Below are 20,393 nucleotides of genomic sequence, written 5' to 3' on the forward strand. Positions count from 1 at the left end.
GGCTTATTAATTAAGTTTTTCAATTAGGATTTCTGCTCCCAAGACGACTCCCAGCATCTGTGCATAGCAGAGGTCCAGCTGCTTTTGCAAGACCTTACTAGGCTCACCTCTCCGTTGAAAAGCCTTATCAGGGCTACAAGGGTGACACATATCAGGTTGGAAGCAGAGGTTTTACTTTGAAATAATTCTGTTTTCCAGAAATAATCAAAGTAACTCTTCAGGGATGATGACATCATAACATGGGATAATGACCAAGGAACCAAGCAATAGTTAAGGCTTACTACCTGCAGCCTACACTGTGTACCCTCTATGTTATATTTGTGGGGGGTAGTCTGCATGGCTGATGTCAAGAAAGGATGAGCTGGCTGAAGGAGGAAGTCCTGTGCAGATAGGATGGTCCTTTTTAGACAAACAGCACAGGACAGAACAAAGTCATATTACCAAAATGTTGAAGGACGCCATGGCCAAAAGAGAAACTTTCCTAATTAAGGTGCACTTAAATATTAAAATGAAAACTCAGTATATGCTAATAAGTTCAATGAAGTACATGCTACCACATATATGACTGTGTTACTCAATTCTCCCCTTAGATCATGCTATACGTAAGCAGAAGGGAAAGTATAAGACTGGGCTAAGCAGGGTAGAAATATCACCTAGTTAGGGGGAAGACCCAAAAGGACCTTGGAGACAGACCCTGGAGACAGACTCTTCTCTCCTGTTCCTCCTCCCAAGCAGGGATGCCTTCTTGGCAAGCTTCTGCATACAATTATTACCTGGGTTATCATAATAGTAGTATTATTGGAGTTCAGTTGCAGCAAATGCAATTCCAAATCTGTATTTCTGTTGGTTCACTAAACCACACTAGTTGTGAATCTGTGATTGCACAAGTTCCAGTGAACACGGCCAGACCTACCATGTTGAAACCAGTATTTGTGAAATCTGTGCTTGTGGAAGTTCCTATTGAACGAGACCAGACTTACAGTGCCAAATTGGCTATAACTAGAAATTAAACCCCGCCACACCCAGCCCCTCTGATCTCTGAGGAGCAGCTGGAGCACAAGGGGGTTTATTTTCGTGCTAAATTTTTATACTCTTAACACAACAATACACTAGTGTTATATCTACATGACAGGAGGAAAAAATCGAAATTGATTGGAGTAAACTGAACATGCACATTTTCACTGTGCCCAGTAAGAAGCTGTTAGTAAATTTCAGAAGACTGAGCAAGTCCTTTTGACCTAAATCACTGTATTAAAAGACAGATCGTTTTCCTAGACATGTAAAGATATTTATTCAATGTATTCAATTTTTTTTTTTTTTGGAAATGCTGTTGAAATTTGTCTCTCAAACCTGAGTCTGCTAGATTTTTGTTATATTTATTAATTATTTTATTTATACTAAAATTTAACTTGATATTTCATTAGTGTTTATGAAAGAAAAGAACAGTTTGAAAATAGCCAAGTGAAGCATTAAAATGACACAACTCAAATTTGAAATTCGAAAAGAACCTGGAGTCCTTTCAGTTTGAAAAATAAAATGCAATGAGTTGACAAAGCTTTGTTCAACTTCAGAATTTTGTTTGTTTAGGCAAGCACTTTTGCTGTAGCTGAGACTGTGGATATTATTTAAAATGCAGAACTTTGTAATTTTTCTCTTCTTCCTTTACCTGCAGACTGGACCACAGCTCTCATGTATTAAGGAGGCTCCCATCTATTAAGGAGGAGCTGCCTTGCAGTTACACTGCAACACAGGCATTATTGTATGCCTATAACCAAAAAGCATTATTAATGCTGTTTACTTTTCATAGAGGGCAAAACTGCATTTTGAAAAAAGCTCAGTGTCTCTTTTACTAATCTCCCCTGATAATCCCTTTCTATGGAGGCTGCATAACCAGTCACTTGCCATGGGAGGTTTCTGCAGGCAAGTGACAAAGCCTTCACAAGGGTTCAGGTGCTCTGCTACCTAAAAAGTGTCACCACTGCACTCTTATATGCAGCAAGTAACACCCTGTCCCACGAGAGACTGAATGCTTTGTCTCTGAAATTTTCTAAAGAGAAAAATCCGTTATGGAGAAACAGCATGTTTCTGCTTTGACATTTGCAGGGTAACAGACATCTTCCTAAGCTGCCATAGGCAGTATCATAAGGAATGTTGTCCGTTTTCACTGCAAGTCATCCACTTTGTGCTTCTCTGTGACCAGTAATTACTATCTTCTATAAACATCCTCTTTTATAGCAACTTTTTTTGGGACGGAGACATACAACTCTCGGAAACAACCTCAGTGCAAATAGATCTAAACTCTTAGTTAAATTTTATTCCTTTCTGTCTTGTACATGTGTATTTAAAGTTGCAGGGTACACAGCGGCTGAGATTTGGAGAATTTTACTGAGACTCAGGATTTAGATGAAAACTGGAGGGAGTGGCTGCCCCGCACAGGGGTTGTGTAAGTGTTGCCCATGTGCCTTAAAGTCTGTTAACCATTTGCTCTTGTGTTTTGTACCTGAAGTGTGCTGCAGCAGTGAATATGGTTTGGCTCGTTTTTTTCTTTACAAACCTAAGAGGAACTGTCAGTAAAGATCTTTCCAAGCTCAACAGAAACTAAGATGTCTGAGCTGAGGACTAGCACCTATGATGGTGTTCAAACAAATCCCTCAGACATTTGAAATATGTGCTTAGGAAAGGAAGCGGAAGAATGTTAGTGTTGAATCATTGAATTTAAATGGTGTTTGGAGAATTGTAATTCATATTGATACCTATTTAACTGAAATAAAAGTTTATCTAAGCTGAATCCTTCTGTAGGCCTCTTAGGGAAAAAAAAAAGGTATCTCTGAGCAGGATTATGCAAGTGAGAGTTACAAACATATAAGCCACAACTGTGATTACAAGCACCTATTGGTGTTTAGAAAGGACATCATCTTGCCTTGTAGCTATATATACTCCTACATATTTGGAGAAACTAAATCATATAAATTACACTTTGAAACTTGAACTTTTGGTAAAACTCAATGATCTTAGAGTATTCTGAATCAGAACATGACTACAGCAAATAGTTATGTGACAGATCCATGTACAAAACTTTTCAATGTTTTAAAAGAGCATTAGGAAGCAGGAGCATTTCTTCTGGTTACTGGCCATAAGTACACATTTTGCATTGAATCTCATTATTTTTAATTTAGTGCTTATAAGCATTTATTATTCTTGTTACTTAAGTTATGTGCCCACATGTGGGACCCTGTGCTCAGTACATGAAATGTCTCGTGGTGGCTGCACAGGGCTGGAATGTGTGGGTTGAAATTACCCACCCTTCCGTAATTGTAGATGCAGACTCAGAATGAATGAACATAAAGAGTTGCTAGATTGCAGTTCCAGACATAAGAGACTGGGTTTATGTAATTATATGAGAACAGTGCTTGATCGAAATGGACAGCTCCATTTTTCAACTGTCAGATCATATGGCTTGTACACTTTGGGCTATATATTTCTTGATGACAACAAAGAAATGAGTGCAAATATAATTTTTTTTAAACTAAAGTTTTGTAAACTATATAATGAACTGAAATAGTTGTACCTACTTTTGGAACCCAGTTGCCTTCTGGAATTTATTCTGTGTAATGATTTTATGGAGGCAATGATTTAGATAGGTATTTAATTTCAATACAAAGCTTAGATTCTCTGTCTTATAAAGAAGAAATTGATTTCAATCTTTTCCATAAAGTGTTGTTGAAAAATTTGTATGTCTCTGTGTCTGAATGTGACCCAACATTCCTATATTTAGCATTCTTAGAAGTATAGAAGTGTCAAGGCTATTTGCAGTCATGTAATATAATAGAAAATAACTTTATTACAGTTTGAATTTTCTACCAAAATCCCCAACTCCTAATTAAAATTTCCTGATTAAAAATCCTGTGTTCAAAAAGGTTTGTTAAGAATTGTATTTTGGACTACAGAAGACTGCTAGGATGAACTAATGAAAAGATGCTAGCACAAAGGAAATGATTGTAAGAAATTCTCTCTTCATTTTTCACAAGAAAGTAGGAAGCTATGAATCACAGAACGAAGGAGGAAAAGAGAAGTCAAATTATTCTTTATTAAGTAAAACTGACAGAAGTATTACTTTCCCGTCTCCTTTTTGTAGTGGTAACTTTTTCCTGTGGGGAAGTTATTTGGAAATCACTCCATTCAATATTTTCCCACCAAGGGAAACATCAATACAGAAAAGGAAAACTTCCTTGTACAGCTTGATATGCATCTTTTGCAGTGATCATAATATTGGCCTTTTCCAAAGAAAGAGATATAACTTATGTCTACTGTGCTGCTAGATTCCTAGTAGGTAGGACCTGTATCCCCTTGGTAAAATGCTTCCCAAATGCTGAGACAAGCATTTAGTTGCTCGTCTGCAGTATCTGATAGATTTTTGAGAAAAATAACATTTGAAGAGGGACAGGATGTGTCTCTTGAGAAACAAAACTTCATAGTCTAGCATTGCGTTTCAAAATATTCCCCAGACGAATGAGTGAGATTGGGAACCTGTTTCTTGTGTTTCCCACGTGCTATCGTGGCTATGACTAAAAAGAGAGAGAAGGGTACTGTTTGGATTAAATTCTGTAGACCGTAAATACGCAGGTTTAATAGTTTTTATTTACGTTTATATGGCTATTTACATTTAAGTAATTTTACTTTTTGTACTCATGTGCCCAGTGAGGAGATCACAAACTGCTAATCACGGTGTCTTTGAGGCTTTAGCTTGTCACATCATAAATATCTCCCCAAAAAGAGAGGGTGACCCTAGCCATCATTCATTTCCATTGCTATACAGCAGCCTGCTCGTAAGTCATCTGAAGCTGCAAGGATGAAGGGCAGTTATCTGTAATTACTGTGTCTGTAAGGCAAATAATCATTCTACCTTTGACCGTCCAGTCACAGAAATCCTGCTTTGCCATTTTGCCAAAGACTTTGAGAAAATAATATTAGGAGTTTTAATTAGCTAACCTTTTGAGCAACCACTTGACTAATCTGAATATCAGGGTAGGGGGAATTACTGATTAGTGAATATATACAAGAAGCTGCAGACAGTTTACCTGTTAAGACATGCTGCCATGATTGCTTTGGAAAACGAAGCATAAGGTGAATTGAAGGAGACAGCCTGTTGATATTGTAAGACATTTGAAGTTGCAGATACACAAGGAAAGTCCAGGAGCTGGGACACAAATGGGGGGAAAGGCAAGGAGTTAGAGAGGAAATTCTTTAACTTCAGGTGCATCATTTTGTCCTGGAAAGAATAAAAGGTAGTGTTTTCCTAATCTCCAGAGAGTGGAATGACATACCTGGAGCTGAATGAGACCTAGGAAGAAAATACGGATAACTATATGTTAATTAAGGTAAATGTTGGCACTGACATTGAGCATGAATTTTGGATGAGAAATCAGTATTTGTGAGTAATTACAAAATAATTTTGATAAAGATTGAACATCACAAGAAGGCTGGGAAGAGTATCTTCTTTAATAATAAAGGATACAAAAACATAAGGCAAATTTTCAGATCTATCAGCAAGGTAAGAATTAAATTAAATTTCCAAAACTAGAGTTTTTAACTGGCAGAACACAACTACTAGTCCTTTTTGACGTCTGGGAATGTGAAGATAGTCAGAATTGGTTAACTGGGTTTTATATTTCTGGATATTCCTTAATTGCTAGTCATCAAACTACCAAATACCTTGGTTGAGTCATTCCTTTGTTAAATAGTCAATGCAGTAAGTCAGAGACTGTTCAGATGTCCCCAGTGACATTATTAGCATATATTTATATTGAATAAATTAGAAATTGTAATGGAAATGAAGAGGCATAGAAGTAAGTCATACATGTTAGCAGTGCCTTATTTCCCATCATAATATTTCCTACGTAAGAATTATGTGGTATTTCTATTTCCGAAGTCTGTTTCTTGATTTGACCTTTATCATGGACTGTTGCTAAGTTAAAAAAAAAATTTCCTGGATGTCTAAGAGTTAATGTATGCATGCCTCTTTGTGCTCTGAATGCAGTGTTAATCATTAGAAGAGGCATGAGGGTTTGGCTTTTATACAACTGGACCTGCCTCAGAAATACCCTGCTTGTGTGGTGCATATACAGGCACCAGTCTTATGATGTTTGATTTAGTATTTGTGATATCTGCACTAGGAGTATAAATAATACCAGTGGCTTCCAAAGAAATATGAATGAGAGACTGGTCATAGCTATGCAATTACACTCAAGTATTTAAAAAATCAGCAAAAATATTTCCATACATTTGATATTTGCGTTGACAGAAATACACTTATATACTGCTGACAGATGTTTTTCCAGACTATCAAAATACAATGAACTAGTTTAAATATTAAGCATAGATATGATCAATGAATGAGATTACTGATTAAGAAAATGGTAGGTTTTTCCGTAAATTGTGAATATTCTCAACAAATTTTAGTTACAACTGACCAGAATCTAGAGGCAGAAACAGGGGCTGTAGATGAAGAAAACGATTCTATGGAATTAACAAACCTTTTAGGTTAAAGCTTAGCTGAAATGTTACCTTCTTGGAACAAGCTCATTCCAATCAGTGGTTTTATGAGATTTAGAAACATGAATAGAAGACAAATCCCCCCTCCCTCCATTTGCCAGCTCTTTTCCATATGTTTTATTAATTCTTAACCATTTTTACATAAGACCTTATCACACAGCCATGCTCCAGGCTTTTTATGAATCATCACCCAAGAACAAACACTTCTGTTAAAAGTGAGTATCCTGACATACCAGCAGATCAATGACTCCCAATTAATGTGTCCACTCTAAAGCAGCAGGAAAGAGTGTGCCTTCTCTTGTCTCACACCTGCTTGAACTTACCTCTGAAAATCAGAGGAAAGTCCTTCTGTGTGACAGTTCCACCAAGGGGGGAAAGAAAAATATACACTGTGGATGCTAGTTCTGGACATGTTCTTTACATTCTCAAACACAGATCTTCCTGAGTTAGGTTCTCTCTCAAAGAGACTAGTTAAATATCATATTTCAAGTATTTGTGGTTTTTTATCATCTTAAATATTTGTGTTTTGCTGAGGTGGTATTCCTGTCTTTGTCAATTCAGGCAGCACAATATTGTCTCACAACTTGAACAGCAGTAACTTGAATGGCAAATGAGCATAAAAAAGTTCAGAAAGTTAACTTGTTTAGTTACTTGCAAAAACCCCCCTGTGTTAGAGTAATTTAGGAATTTGAATGCTTATTACAACATCCTGAAGGTATAGAGAATTCCTGGGAGTGAAGTCTTGACTGGAGGTCTTTAATTCCTATGGATAATGACAACTGGAAAGAATGACTTGTGGAGATTCAACTAATTAACTGCACCTCGCTAAATGTTTGAAGAGCTGGTTGTAAACAAATTAAGTGTAAGAATACTATCCCACATATAACCAGCATATGAAAATACTTCATATATATTCTTAAAGCATGCAGAAAAAAAAAAAGTCTTCTAATACATAGTAGTAGATTGTGTTGTCACAAAACACAGATTATTTCCATAAATTAACTGCAAAGCTATATGGAAATTAATATTCACTGTAACCTGAGAGTAGTGAGCTACTACATGGTATTGAGGAAAGAGAATGGAACAAGCCCCTAGACAGGCTCAGAAAAGATGGGAAGAGGTGATTGGACTCTGACAAACAGAAGAAAGAGATGCTCTCAAGAATCTGCTGCTATATATGATATAGCTGAGATAACAATTCATCTCTATTCTCGATACTATATTAGATGGAGAATAAAATCGTCTTCTGTGTAAATTGTATAACGTCAGCACATTAATTAGCACTTTCCCTGCTGTTTTCCTCTACAGACTTTCACTTGTAGATCTGACAGTGCACATCCTCCACGTGTCCTTCACAGGGTTTCCCCATTGTAATTAAGCTCAAAGGCTAGACCAGGAAAAAACTTTAGGCATGAATAGATTATAGTTGTTGTGCTGGTTTTGGGATGTGAACTTTTTCCCCCTCAGCCCCCACAGTGATTAGACTGGGAATGTGCAAGAATATGGGAGAGGAAACAGCCAGAGCAACTGACCCAAACTGTCCAAAGGGATATTTCATACAATTTGATGCCATGTTCAGCATCAGAGACTTGGGGAAGGGAGAAGGTTGGGAGATACACTTGTTCTTATTGAATCTGTCTTACCAAGTAACCATTATGTCTGCAGAGGTTCTTCCCAGAAAGTGGCTAAATATCTGCTGCCAGTGGGAAGCAGTAAATAAATTCCTTATTTTGATTTGCTTGTGTGTGCAGCTTTCCCTCACTTATTAAACTGTCTTCATCTTGACCCCCATGTTTTCAGCTTCTGCTCTTGCAATTCTTTCCCCAGTCCTCTGGGGCAGGACAGCAAGGGGCAAGAAACTGGGCAGGTACTTAGCTGCTGGTCAACTCACCACAAGTACTGTCATCAATATTTTGATTACTTGGAGCAAAATCTCTTGCAGTTGCAAACTTAGATTTTTTTTTTTCCTTCTTTGCAGGTGTAGTTCTGTGGTACAACTTTTAAAAATACAAAGAAATCGTAAAAGTTATCTAACACCTTAGCTGGTTTCTTGTATTTGGGCCTAAGTCTAGAGAGAAGAAATTATTGACTTAATTGCATTTGGAGATCTTCCTTTTTCTTACTCTGCTCATGATTTTATGTCTGTGTATTGTAATTTTCTGTATGCCACAGACTTTCTGCAAGCGGATATCCTGGGATGGTGACCTCTAGCAGAAAGCCACAGGATTCTAAATTGAGGAAGAAACTTTTACCATCCCACCAGATAACCAGGAATTCAAGTAGTAGCTGCACTTTGCCACAGCAGATGCATTTGAACACTCTTGAACAGCAAAAGGAGTCATGGGGTGTAAGTGAAAAACCATATTGGCAAATAAAGCTGTCTGAAGGAGGAAACTTTTCTCAGAATTATTAAAGAGATAGTGTAGACTGCGTATCTTGTTAAGTATTAGATAAGTAGAATTAGTTTATTACTAACTATGTCTGGAAAATTCATGGTTAGGATCATCACAGAATAATGCTGTGATAGCCATTTCAAGGACTGCAACCTGTATTTTATAGCTAAAATGAAATGCAGACAAAATTGTATATAATCTGGTTCTCTATTTTAATTTTAAAAAATCCATGTTAAGTAGTTGGAACTGTTCTACTTTTGTAGCTGTTCCCACACAGCTAAACTTGACAGAGAACATACTGGTGGTCTCTGTCAGATATTCCAGGCACAAACATTTCTAGTGTAATTTTGCTTAATATAGATAGTGTAACAAGAACAAGTAAGCCCTGAGAAAGCCCAAGTGAAAAATATGGATCAAATATATTTTTCTGTCCTAAAGTTTCCTCAAGGCTCAAAGAAAATAATGTGTGTATCATGCAGAATCCAGGAATTTAAATTTGCATCTAGGAGATTTTAAATTTTGTTATGTTCTATTGTCTTCTGTTGTCATCATATGTCACTGAAACACAAGCTAAAAGCTGTATATGTGAAAGAATGTGAAAAATCAAAGTTTTTCTTTTTTAAGGTTTAGCACCATTTTATTTGACATTAATTGTATTACTTCCTTTTTAAGTAATACAATAGAAATATCAAAGACTACGATCAGTGAACTTATTTGGAAAACTTTACTTTAAGACTTTCAACAAATAGCCAAGGCAAACTGAATTTACAGAAAGCAGAGAAAAAAATCGGTAAGCCAAGACTGAAATGAAATTTCTAGTATAATGACAAATAGCCTCCAAAACAAAGCAGTAGAAGAATTACACATATAATTTGTGACCTGTGTCATATATTCCATTTCTGTTCTGGTATGAAGAACAGCTTACTTGATGTCACACAGAAGAGCCACTCCTCTCAATATCCAGTGGTCTGGAGACTTTACTGTCTTTAAATAGACCTCTGTAATATAGTTCAAATCTGTTCTCATGGGCTTTTTGTAAAGAGGACAAACATAGAGCCTGGGATCCCTAGGTTTGGTTGAATCAACAGCAAACATATGCAGCACAGGCAGCTGGACAAAAAGAACCTTTGGTGTAGATTCAACAAGAATGCTTCTTCGTTTCTCCCAGCCTGCACCTTCCAAGTAGAGCCCATAGATGTATACTCCTTCCTGTGTGAAGGGTAAGCAGATACACCACATGAAATAAAACATCTGTTTTCTAAAATGAGGTATTGTCTTAAACCATTAAAAGGAATATATATTTTATAGTAAAAAATATCTAACATTGAATCTTTTCTAACTACTTAATCTTAAACTATAGTATCATCCTTTTTCAGAAAATAATGCTGCTGAAATGGATGGCAATAAAAGTTGTTTAATAAAGTCTATATCCTACAAAATTTCATCTAAAGCTTAATATAAAGAAAAAAATTAACAAGTGGTACAATTAGATAGTTGTTTTAAAAAAATATTTTTCTAGCTTAAGAAAATAAAATCTTCATACTTAGTATTTTTCTTCTATGCAAAACCAGCAAGGTGAAGGCAAGAGTAACTTTGTCCTCTATCAATCCAAAACGACTCAATGATGCATAATATAAACTAAATACCAAAATTAATACTGAAACATCTTTGCATGGCATACATACAGGAGGAGGTGCTGTGATTTCTTCTCTGGTTTGCTTTAGCACCTCATTATGTACTGCAACTTTATCTAAAGCCCAGTCTTTATGTGCTCGAGTTGCCTCTTGTTTCATTGCTGTCAGGAATCCTTGAGAAATTAAGCCAGAGATTTAGTATTTATCTCACATGACCAAAAAAAAAAATTATCTTGTTTGTTTACAAGCATGGTTCTGCACTGAACTTATAATCAGAGTTCTGTTGAAAAAAAGCACCCTGGTTAAGATAGAAATATTGCTTTGGGACCAAAATAGGAACAAATTACAAAAGTGGTATAGAATGCATTACACCAAGAAAAAGATTTTTAAATGGCACATACATTTGTGGGGGTTTTTCCCCTTTTTTAAAATTAAATTAGTCTTTAGAGGTAAAGGGCTGAATAATTTAAGCACAAGATGACAAAAAACTGAGCAGCAAAGAGGTTTGGGTGTGTTATAAAAGAAAAAGCTACAAAAATAGAAACACTAGCAGCAAATACCCGGTTGTTTCTATGTGTGTCAGAAGATGTCAATGGAGTCACTAAAAACTCAGTAGCTGCTATTTTATGTTACCAGATGAAGAACTACTTGGAATTGTCGTAAAGAGATTGAGACAAAGAAAGAGAAGTTAAAATAGAGAACTGCACACTTTAGAGTGAATTTCCTGGTGAGCAGTATTATGATTACAATAACTATATTTACTTCAACCCTAGCCATAGCACACCTTTTGCACTTAGCAGACCTCTCTCCAGCTGCAGGACTACTCTTTTTTTTGAACACAGATGTTGAAGCAATAGTAAAATTCGAGACTGTGTCTCAGGTTTGTTGGCTATTAGGCTAAATGTTTCCTTTGGTCAAAAGAATTTGGTTATCTTACAGCATGAGTGCTGCTCTCGAATCACCAGAGATCAGTGTGCTTACCAGCTGTGCCATTTATGATACAAATGGAGTGATGTTTTGACTGGCATCTCAATACCATCTTTTAATGATAATTTGGATGTGCTCCAGGCACCTCAACTGTTTATGAGCGTGACTCTAAAAAAAACTTTGATATTAATACTTTCTACAGTCCTGGTCACAGGAAGCCTGGTGGGAACAAAAGCATCACAAAGCAAAGGTAACTCATAAAATATTCAAGAATTTCAGAGTTTAATCCTAATTAAAAAACCAACTCATAGCTGTTACACAGAAGTTTCTCACAAGAATTTTGTTTAGACAGTTGTGTAGGATAAATGAGATTCTTCTATGAATTACCTAATAAAGTAGTGGGTTTTTTTACTCATGGAGATGGTTAAAATTTATTTTTCTTCCTCCTTCCTCTAAATGATAAATATATCAAGCTATAACAGATAATGACAGATAATGTTTACTTGTACTTTGCAGCATATCTTTGATGAATTTGAACAAACTACTCATTAAATAACCTGTGAAATGGGAACATTGAAAACTACATTTTGCTTATTCCCTGTGGAAGATAGATAACTGCTATAAATGCTGGTACTGTTGCACATTCATAGAATCACAGAACAGTCCACGTCGAGAGACCACCTGGTCCAACCTTTCACAGGAAAGGGAGACTAGATAAGATTATCTAGCACTCTGTCCAATTACATCTTGAGAACGTTCAGCAATGGGGATTCGACCGTGTCCCTGATGAGGTTGTTTGTTGTTCCTGTGCTCTTACTGTACTGTAAAAAGTCATTTTGTTGCTACTGTAACATCTTGTTCTAGATTAAAGCTCTTGCAACTTACAGTTTGGAATAAGTTAAACAGTTTGAAACACAAATAATATTTTCTTTAAAAGCTGGAAAATTATCACAGAATCAAAGAGTCACTGAATATTCTGAGTTGGAAGGGACCCACAAGGATCATCAAGTCCAACTCCTTATCATTAAGTATACTTTCTTTAGAAGCTGTATATCATGACATAATGTCAACAAGATAAATTATTTTATTTATTAATTACATATTTTCCTTCTTGTAATATAAAACCTGCATTTATGGGTCTGAATCATATAGCATGGTTTGGGTTGAAAGGCACTTTAAAGATCATCAAGTTCCAACTCCTCTGCCAAGGGCAGAGCCACCAAAAAAAACCCCCAAACAAACAAACAAAACCCAAAAAAAACCCCCCAAAAGACAAAACCACAAACAAACAAAACACAAACAAACAAAAAAACCAAACAGACAAAATCCAGAATTCCTCTAGACCAGGTCCCATCCAACCTGGCCTTGAATACTGCCAGGAATGGGGCATCCACACTTCTCTGGGAAATCTGTTTCAGTGTCTCCCCCCATCACAGTAAAGAATTTTGTCATATCTATTCTAAACTTACCATTTTTCAGTTTAAATCAGTTCCCCCTTGTCCTATCACTAAATGTAGTTGTGAAAAGTCCCTTTCCATCTCTCTTGTAGCCCCATTTAGGTACTGGAAGGTGCTATAAAGGTTGCCCCCAGAGCCTTCTCCTCCAAGCTGAATGGCCCCAACTCTCTTAGCCTCCAGCCCTCTGATCATCTTTGTGGCTCTCCTCTGGACTTGCTCCAACAGGTCCACATCCTTTCTATGTTGGGGCCCCTACAGCTGGATGCAGCACTCTAGGTGGGGATTCACAAGAGTGGAGTCGAGGAGCAGAATCACCTCCCTTGATCTGCTGGCCATGTTTATTTTGATGCAGCCCAGGACATGGTTGGCCTTCTGGGCTGCAAGTGCACATTGCCAAGTCATGTTGAACTCATCAACTAACACCCTGAAGTCCATTTCCTCAGGGTTGGTCTCAATACCTTCTCCACCCAGCCTATACTTGTGCTTGTGCTTGCCCCAACCTTGCACTTGGCCTTGTTAACCTCACAGTGTTCACACAGGCCCACCTCTCCAGCCTGTCCAGGTCCCTCTGACTGGCATCCCTTCCCTCCAGCATGTCAACTGCATCACAGAGCTTGGTGTTGTCAGCAAACTTGCTGAGGGTGCACTCAATCTCATGTCCGTGTTGCTGACAAAGATGTTAGCACCAGTCCCAATTCTAACCCCAGAGGAATGCCACTGTCACTGCTCTCCACTTGGAGACCACTTGTACAAGCATTCTGTCTCTGACACTACACAAAGGCAGATGCTTAGTGAAATAATATTACATCAGGCAAAATGACACATAAATCCTTTCTCTTCTATGTTCTTCCAGATTCTGCCAATCTGGAGCTTAGGGACCTCACAACTCAAAGATGAAGTCTGGACAATCATGTGTATGGCTACCATTGGACCTGTTTCCTGGGACTTTATCTAATCTCTTTTCTGAACCTATTTGTCATTTGGTTTCTATGACATATTCTGGCAGCAATGAAAATATCTTTTCTACATGTAATATTAAATGAGATATGTAGTATAATCATTAAATTATTATTACATACATCACTATTCAAGTCCTTTCAGTACCCTTACCTTGTGGATTAAAGAATCCAGTTATCCAAAACACATTTGGTCTTCCTTGAAATATCCAAGTAGACAATTGAGCATTTCTTTCCAAAAGTTCAGTAAACCAGAAGCCAAGTGTGGAAGAATCCCAAGATACTCTTTTCCATACTTGAGGAATTCGAGCATCATACATGTTGTCAAGTGCATCTCTTAAATTCTAAAGCAATGAAATAATAATATCCAAAGTAAAGCAATCAAGGTAATAGTTTAAAACACAATATTCCATATGTAGTAAATATGCTTTACTTGCCTCACTCATAACAATAGTTCCTTCTATGGCTAATTTCAGATCATTCAAACTGTTGCGGACAATGGTGATCACTTTCTGCATGCGGTCAATTTCTTGACGTAGAAAAATATTCATAGAGTTAAGGTGCCCCATTTTAACCAAACGAGCTTTTACCTAAAATATAAAAGCACAGAAGGAATTTAGTTAAGTCTAAATTGTTGAAATGCTGTTGTCGTATAAAACATCCTAACTTTCAGTGTGTTCAGAAAAATAAATATTAGATCTGTATATTATTCAATTAAAATTTATCCCCTGTTAAAACTGTTGCAGTTTTTATTTTTTGTCCGATACTACCGAATCACACATGATTTTGCTAGAATAGGACTTCACCCAGAAGGCCCAGGGGACTGCTGCACAAAAAGCGCAGACTGATTTTTTCCTATGTTTTCACAAGTAGATTTGGAAGTCCAAGCATAGTATCCATGACATATTTGCATGACCAATTGTTAGATGCCTTGATTTTAAATAGCAAAGCCTCATACCAATTCATACTGACAGAAATAATGTTGTTGGTTCCTTACTTGAATCTGCTACTAGCTATATGACCTTTCGTTAGAGTTCAGTGTTTCTTTTTTGGAATGTCTTATGTGAAAACTCAACAGAGAGAACAGTAAGACAAAACTAAAATTAGCTTGCCTCATGAGGTATGTAATCTGGAGGAAGTTTCTCTAGCATGTCTTCAGCTAAACGATAAACAACTGATTCACGAGTTTCTCCAGATCCTGCACCACTTTCTTTAGGCTGAATGTTGGTAATAGTATCTAAAACATCAGCTGATGTATTTCTTTGGTATCTGAGAGGATAAGAAATGTGTTATAAATTACATAGGTTTTTTTAATAGTTAGTCATAACTTTGTAGAACACACAACCTGCAAGTCGAGAAAAAACATAGAGTGTCTTAAAGTCAAATCAAAACTCACACAAAATTGTTTTCCTTGGCATTCTGCAACAAGTTTAACACACTAATCATGAACAATATTTGGTTTTCCATGGCTGTAAATGGTATGAGCTTCCCTCCATACACCCTGTTATACAGTTGATGTTTTTCTAATTGAGGGATAAGAAGGAGATCTGCAAACTAAGTTTGTGAGGTGGCAGAAAAACCTATCACAGCATTTCTAGAGATTCTGAGGGAAGGGAAGAAAATGGCATGTTTCTGATAAAAACTTCTAAATAGCTATTTGTTGGGAAGAAGCAACAAAAATTTCATAAAAAGAAACAATATTTCCCTTAGCTAGTTCTTAAAAGTGAAATACAGAAGAAGGAAAAGGTGGAGGTATAACTCTGCAAGCTGCCCCTTTATTAATTAGTAAATTCATTCTGCTTTGAAGTATTTCCAGATTAATGATAAGAGTTGCTAGATTTACAGCACTGTGGGTTGAAACGTTGTGTTCCATAATGAAGCTTGGGCAGTGCTAATGTAAATTTATGTTCTGAATCAGTACAAAAAAAGTGAACTAAATTTGTGTGGCATTGGATGATAAAAAATAGTAGATCATGTCAATCCTTCAATACAAGCGGAATTATAGGAGTATTTTTGTTACAGTGCTTTCCAGTGTTGTAGACCAATGAGAGGCAATAACAAAGAAAACAGATACTGGAGTACTAGCAATACCTACTTTTACCTTATGGAATCAGGTACACAAGAAACATACATCCTGAGTCTGACGTAGGACATAAATTTACACTGATTCAAAGCATAGTTTTGCATGTCAGTTTTACTTTTCAACTTTCATGCAACACCCATTCCTTCTATTACTTTTTCATACCTAATTATATAAGACATGAAACCAAGGATAGAACATGTGAACTTCTAAAGCATCTAAGCTTTGGAGATAGTATCACAAAACTAAAGAAGCTACATACCACAGTAGTTAAACTAAATTTTTTTGTGAATGCAATTATAAAAACTATAAATCAGAAATACAGATGAAATACTACCGGGAGTTTGCTTCTCAGAGAATATAATTTCCACTTCTAAATGTAGGAATGGTAGGGCTTTAACGATTTTTAACAACTCTTGACTTTAGACTCAAAACTCTCAATCTTTTTTTCAATTTATGGCCCCATTTAAAGAATGAAAGATTTATTCAAGACCACATATGAGCAGAAAAGATAAAATAAAATTTCTCTCGGACTTGTGACTTCATTGCTAATTTGGATGACATACTGGTGGCTGTAACCTTTGTCTGTGTCTTGCTTATTTAACAAGTAGTGATAAGAGAGATGTGCGCCTTCCTCTTCACATTGTGAGTACTGTTCTTCCAATACTGCTATTAGACTATTTTATGTAGAAGGAATAGGTTCCCCAATTATTACATCAATTAAATTATAATATATTACAGAATTATAAAAATAGTCTTTCCCTCAGTCTAAACAAAAATAGAAACAATTTTAAAAAGAAAAACTTTGGGGAAAAGGAGAGAACAGTTTTTGAAAAATAACATTAAATTAACAGAATCAAAGGTTAGCAATATTTCTTTCTGGAATGACACAAGGTAAGAATCTTCTGAAGAGGAGAAATTATATGAATATTGTAAAAATAATAATTACAGTTTGAAGAAGAAGAATTTTTTTGTAAATAAAAATAGAAAAGACAAAAAGAAGTATCTCAATGTGAACATAATTAAAAGTAATGTTCCAGTGTGAAAGTGAGATTAAAATAAAAAGAAGAAAATTCATTCACATACCACTGGGGCACATTCAACATAAAAACCACTCTGAAACAAAATTTTTCTGGGCTTTGGAAAACCGTTAGAAACTTTCCTTTAGATTGCAAATAAAATGTTGAAATATAGATGCAAACAATAATGAAAAAAAACAACCATCTCATAGGTTTGTAGAGGAAGTACCATGTTCCTGAGAAGAAAATCAGTTATACATCATGAGGTGACCCTCATCACATGTAGACATGTAAGTGTAGATGCTTACAAAACAGATTTTGTCTAGATAGCCCAGTTCAGGTAATGTATTTTAGATGTCTGTTTTGTGACCAGAGAAATTGCACTTTACAAGGATTTATTTTTCTCTGTTACAGTAAAGGAAGTCTTCGGTAACCATGAATGAAGCTACAGCAACATTAAGTTAATCTCATTTATAGTGTCAGTGTTGTCTAAAAGTAGGTATGTAAGATGAAGCACTCAATTCCTGTTTATATTGTTTTTCCCTGAAATAGTATTGTAAAGCAAATTGTGTCATAAGAAGAAAAAAAGAATTAATTTTCTATGAATTTTGATTTACTCCAAAAAGCATTATTAAGAATATTTTTCTAAGAGTTTGGATGTGAAAACCTAGCACAGTTAGATAGTTGGAGTCAGTGCCATCAGGAATTTTCTGTACTGGAAGTTAAAATTGAGAAAAAATGCAGTGTGACAGGAACATTGCCTCAGCTTTGTGTAGAAAACAGCAATATCTATTGTAGCAGGGTGTTCAAAACCTTACATTCACCAAGGGACAATGGGAGATTCTTCTCTATCTTCAGTTGGTTAATAGCAGCTTGCAGTATCTTTACAAAAATTCAGTTACATTTAAGGCTTCAGTAGAGAAGCAACTGGGACAGGGTTTTCACAGAAGACTGTCAGAATATTCCTTTCCCACTCAGATACCTGTTAATGATGTTGTTTTCGCAGAGCCTATGATTCACATAGCAAGTTAAAATCATTCTCTGACTTCAGGTGTTAATCCTAAGTGAAAGCATTGAAATTCAGTGAGGCTTTACAGTTAGAACCAACAGATCGAGTTTTTGGCTGAACTGTAAAACTGTCACAGTAAATTGGTGAGAGATAACGTCTTGTCCTCAGGAATAGGAACTTGGAGAGGTCCTGGTTCTCTCAGGGTTCCAGTTCTAGCAGTTAGCCTTTTGCATACAATGAGATGACTTGATAGGATATAGGAGAATTTAAACTTTTTATATTGTATGGGATGCCTATCCATTTGGTTTGTATCAAAAATGAAATTCAGACACAGTATCTGTGCATAGTTGCCTATAACAGATTAAATGTGATTAAAAGTGGAAAAAAAAGCATGAAACTCTTGAACATTTTCTCCAAATTCTAAAAAAATACCTATAAAGGAAAATTTTTAAAAAAATAATAAAAGAACTAAAGTAGCAGGAATACGCTGAGGTACCAAATGGAAGAAAGAAAAACTCAGTAGTAAAGAGAAATCAAAGCGCTGTTTCTATTTACAAAAGCTCCCCCAACAGTGTTAGTCCCAAGTTTCCTCCCATAAATTAGCTCTCCTACAAGCCTAATTTTGGATCTAAAGCAGGTGTCTCTTCAAGACTTTGTTTAGTTCTCTGTTAAATCTTGGCTCTTCTTTAATCAATTCTGCAAGGGAGGTCTTGCAAGTATCAGAGAATGACTTGAAACAGAATCTACTCTTAGATTCTTTTCTTCACAAGTATATATTAACAATGGTACTAGGCAGAGCTGACAATAAAACTGTGTACTGTTCTCATAGCATGCTTAGAATACTAGGCTCTTGATATGGCATCAGCCTCTCAACTTTGAGGCTGAAAAATTGTGGGAAATTATTGTTTTGTCCAAAAATGTTATATTAGGTTTTCACAGCAGCTCTGCATTTGAATAACATTTGTTTTGTTTAAAGTACAAAAAAAGCTATGTTAAGAAACAGTGAATGTGGACATAATGAAAATGCAATAATTCATTGCAGAATTATTGTGAACTTCAGTGAAAAAAGTATGATGATGCTCATATCCTTTCACAGGGCATGTAATATTAAAAGGAAATAAAATTTAAGCTGTTACACAGATTATTTGGAATGAAAGTGAATCAAGTCGAAGTTTAAATGGAGTTAGTAGTTGGTGCAGTTGAAAAGTCTTCTTTAAATAATGGAAATGGCAGGACTGACGACAACAATAATTCGTAGTTGCATCCAAAGACGTGTTTGTAAAGCAAATGACAATCCAAAGAACCATTTAACAAGTGCACACAGAAAAATAATATACTACTTTGGAACAGAAGGCAAATATTAGAAACTTTCTCTAATTGAACCGTATAGAACTTTGTATCATATGTTCATTATAATTATTTCAATTTTTAAAAAATTGTAAAACCATGAAGAATAAGTAGTAAAAATTCCAACTGCTTCAAAACAACTTGAAAAATGTAGCTGAAGATACTGCATTCATAACCACGTGCATACACAGAAAGTGTTCCACTTCAGTAGTGAAATTCACATGAATCCTAAGTTTCCTATGAAAAATACACTTTACTTGAACATTTCATAGGGACTTGTTTCCAAACACTAAAAGAAAGGTTCTCTTTTTTCAATATGTTGAGACATACTTACGTAATATCAGCATTAGGATGGAGACCAAAGACCTCTGGGCTGTCCATGGCAGGGAGTAACTGGATGTATTCAAAGTACTGTTCCAGGGTTTTGCATACTGGAATTTTATATCCAGTGTAAAAACAGAAATCACTCTCAAACATATTTTCATTAAACCATACCTGTGAAAAATCCAGGGGAGAAAAAAAACCCAACAGTTACTTTGCTACTTACAGGGGTTTTTTAATTTCATTTTTGTTCTTGGGCAATTAGGGTTCTTATTTCAGCTACTACATCTAATTTTACTTGAATACAGAAGTAAAACATTAAGAATTCTGTCTGCTAAGTTTGAATTCCCACTAAGTCTTTTTAAGTTTCTGCTCCTCACTAAGGAGGAACCTCACTGCCAAAGAATGATGTTTTGAAAAATTCATTTTACTTTGAACAGTCCTATAAACTGGTGAAATGCATATTCAGCAGAAAGAAGGTATTTTGATTTCTGTATTGCAACTGTTAATAAAAATGACAAATAACTATTTCCAAGGTCTCCTACCCTTGCAAAGCAATTAAGAAGACGCTTATCATAGTCATCTGTGACTCGGCCTCCATATTGTACTTCTCCAATCATGTAGCGTACTGTGTTCCATGATATCCCCTGGATGAAAGTAAAGTAAATGAAAGACTGTAGGTATAATATGTAAGAAGA

At 35.9% G+C, this 20,393-nt stretch overlaps 1 protein-coding gene across 1 annotated transcript in view; it reads right to left on the reverse strand.

Annotated features, from left to right (window-relative positions):
• Positions 1-9,650: 9,650 nt before the first annotated feature.
• The window catches only part of DNAH8 (dynein axonemal heavy chain 8), a 130,326-nt gene continuing 119,583 nt past the window's right edge, over positions 9,651-20,393 (reverse strand). The window contains 7 exon segments of the mRNA XM_027641248.1: positions 9,651-10,154; positions 10,631-10,752; positions 14,074-14,263; positions 14,357-14,509; positions 15,032-15,188; positions 19,709-19,869; positions 20,241-20,342. Coding sequence (XP_027497049.1) covers positions 9,867-10,154; positions 10,631-10,752; positions 14,074-14,263; positions 14,357-14,509; positions 15,032-15,188; positions 19,709-19,869; positions 20,241-20,342 — 1,173 coding nt within the window. The 3' untranslated portion in view covers positions 9,651-9,866.

Source organism: Corapipo altera, unplaced genomic scaffold, assembly GCF_003945725.1.
Source record: "Corapipo altera isolate COAL_440 unplaced genomic scaffold, ASM394572v1 48b, whole genome shotgun sequence".
Lineage (NCBI taxonomy): Eukaryota > Metazoa > Chordata > Aves > Passeriformes > Pipridae > Corapipo > Corapipo altera.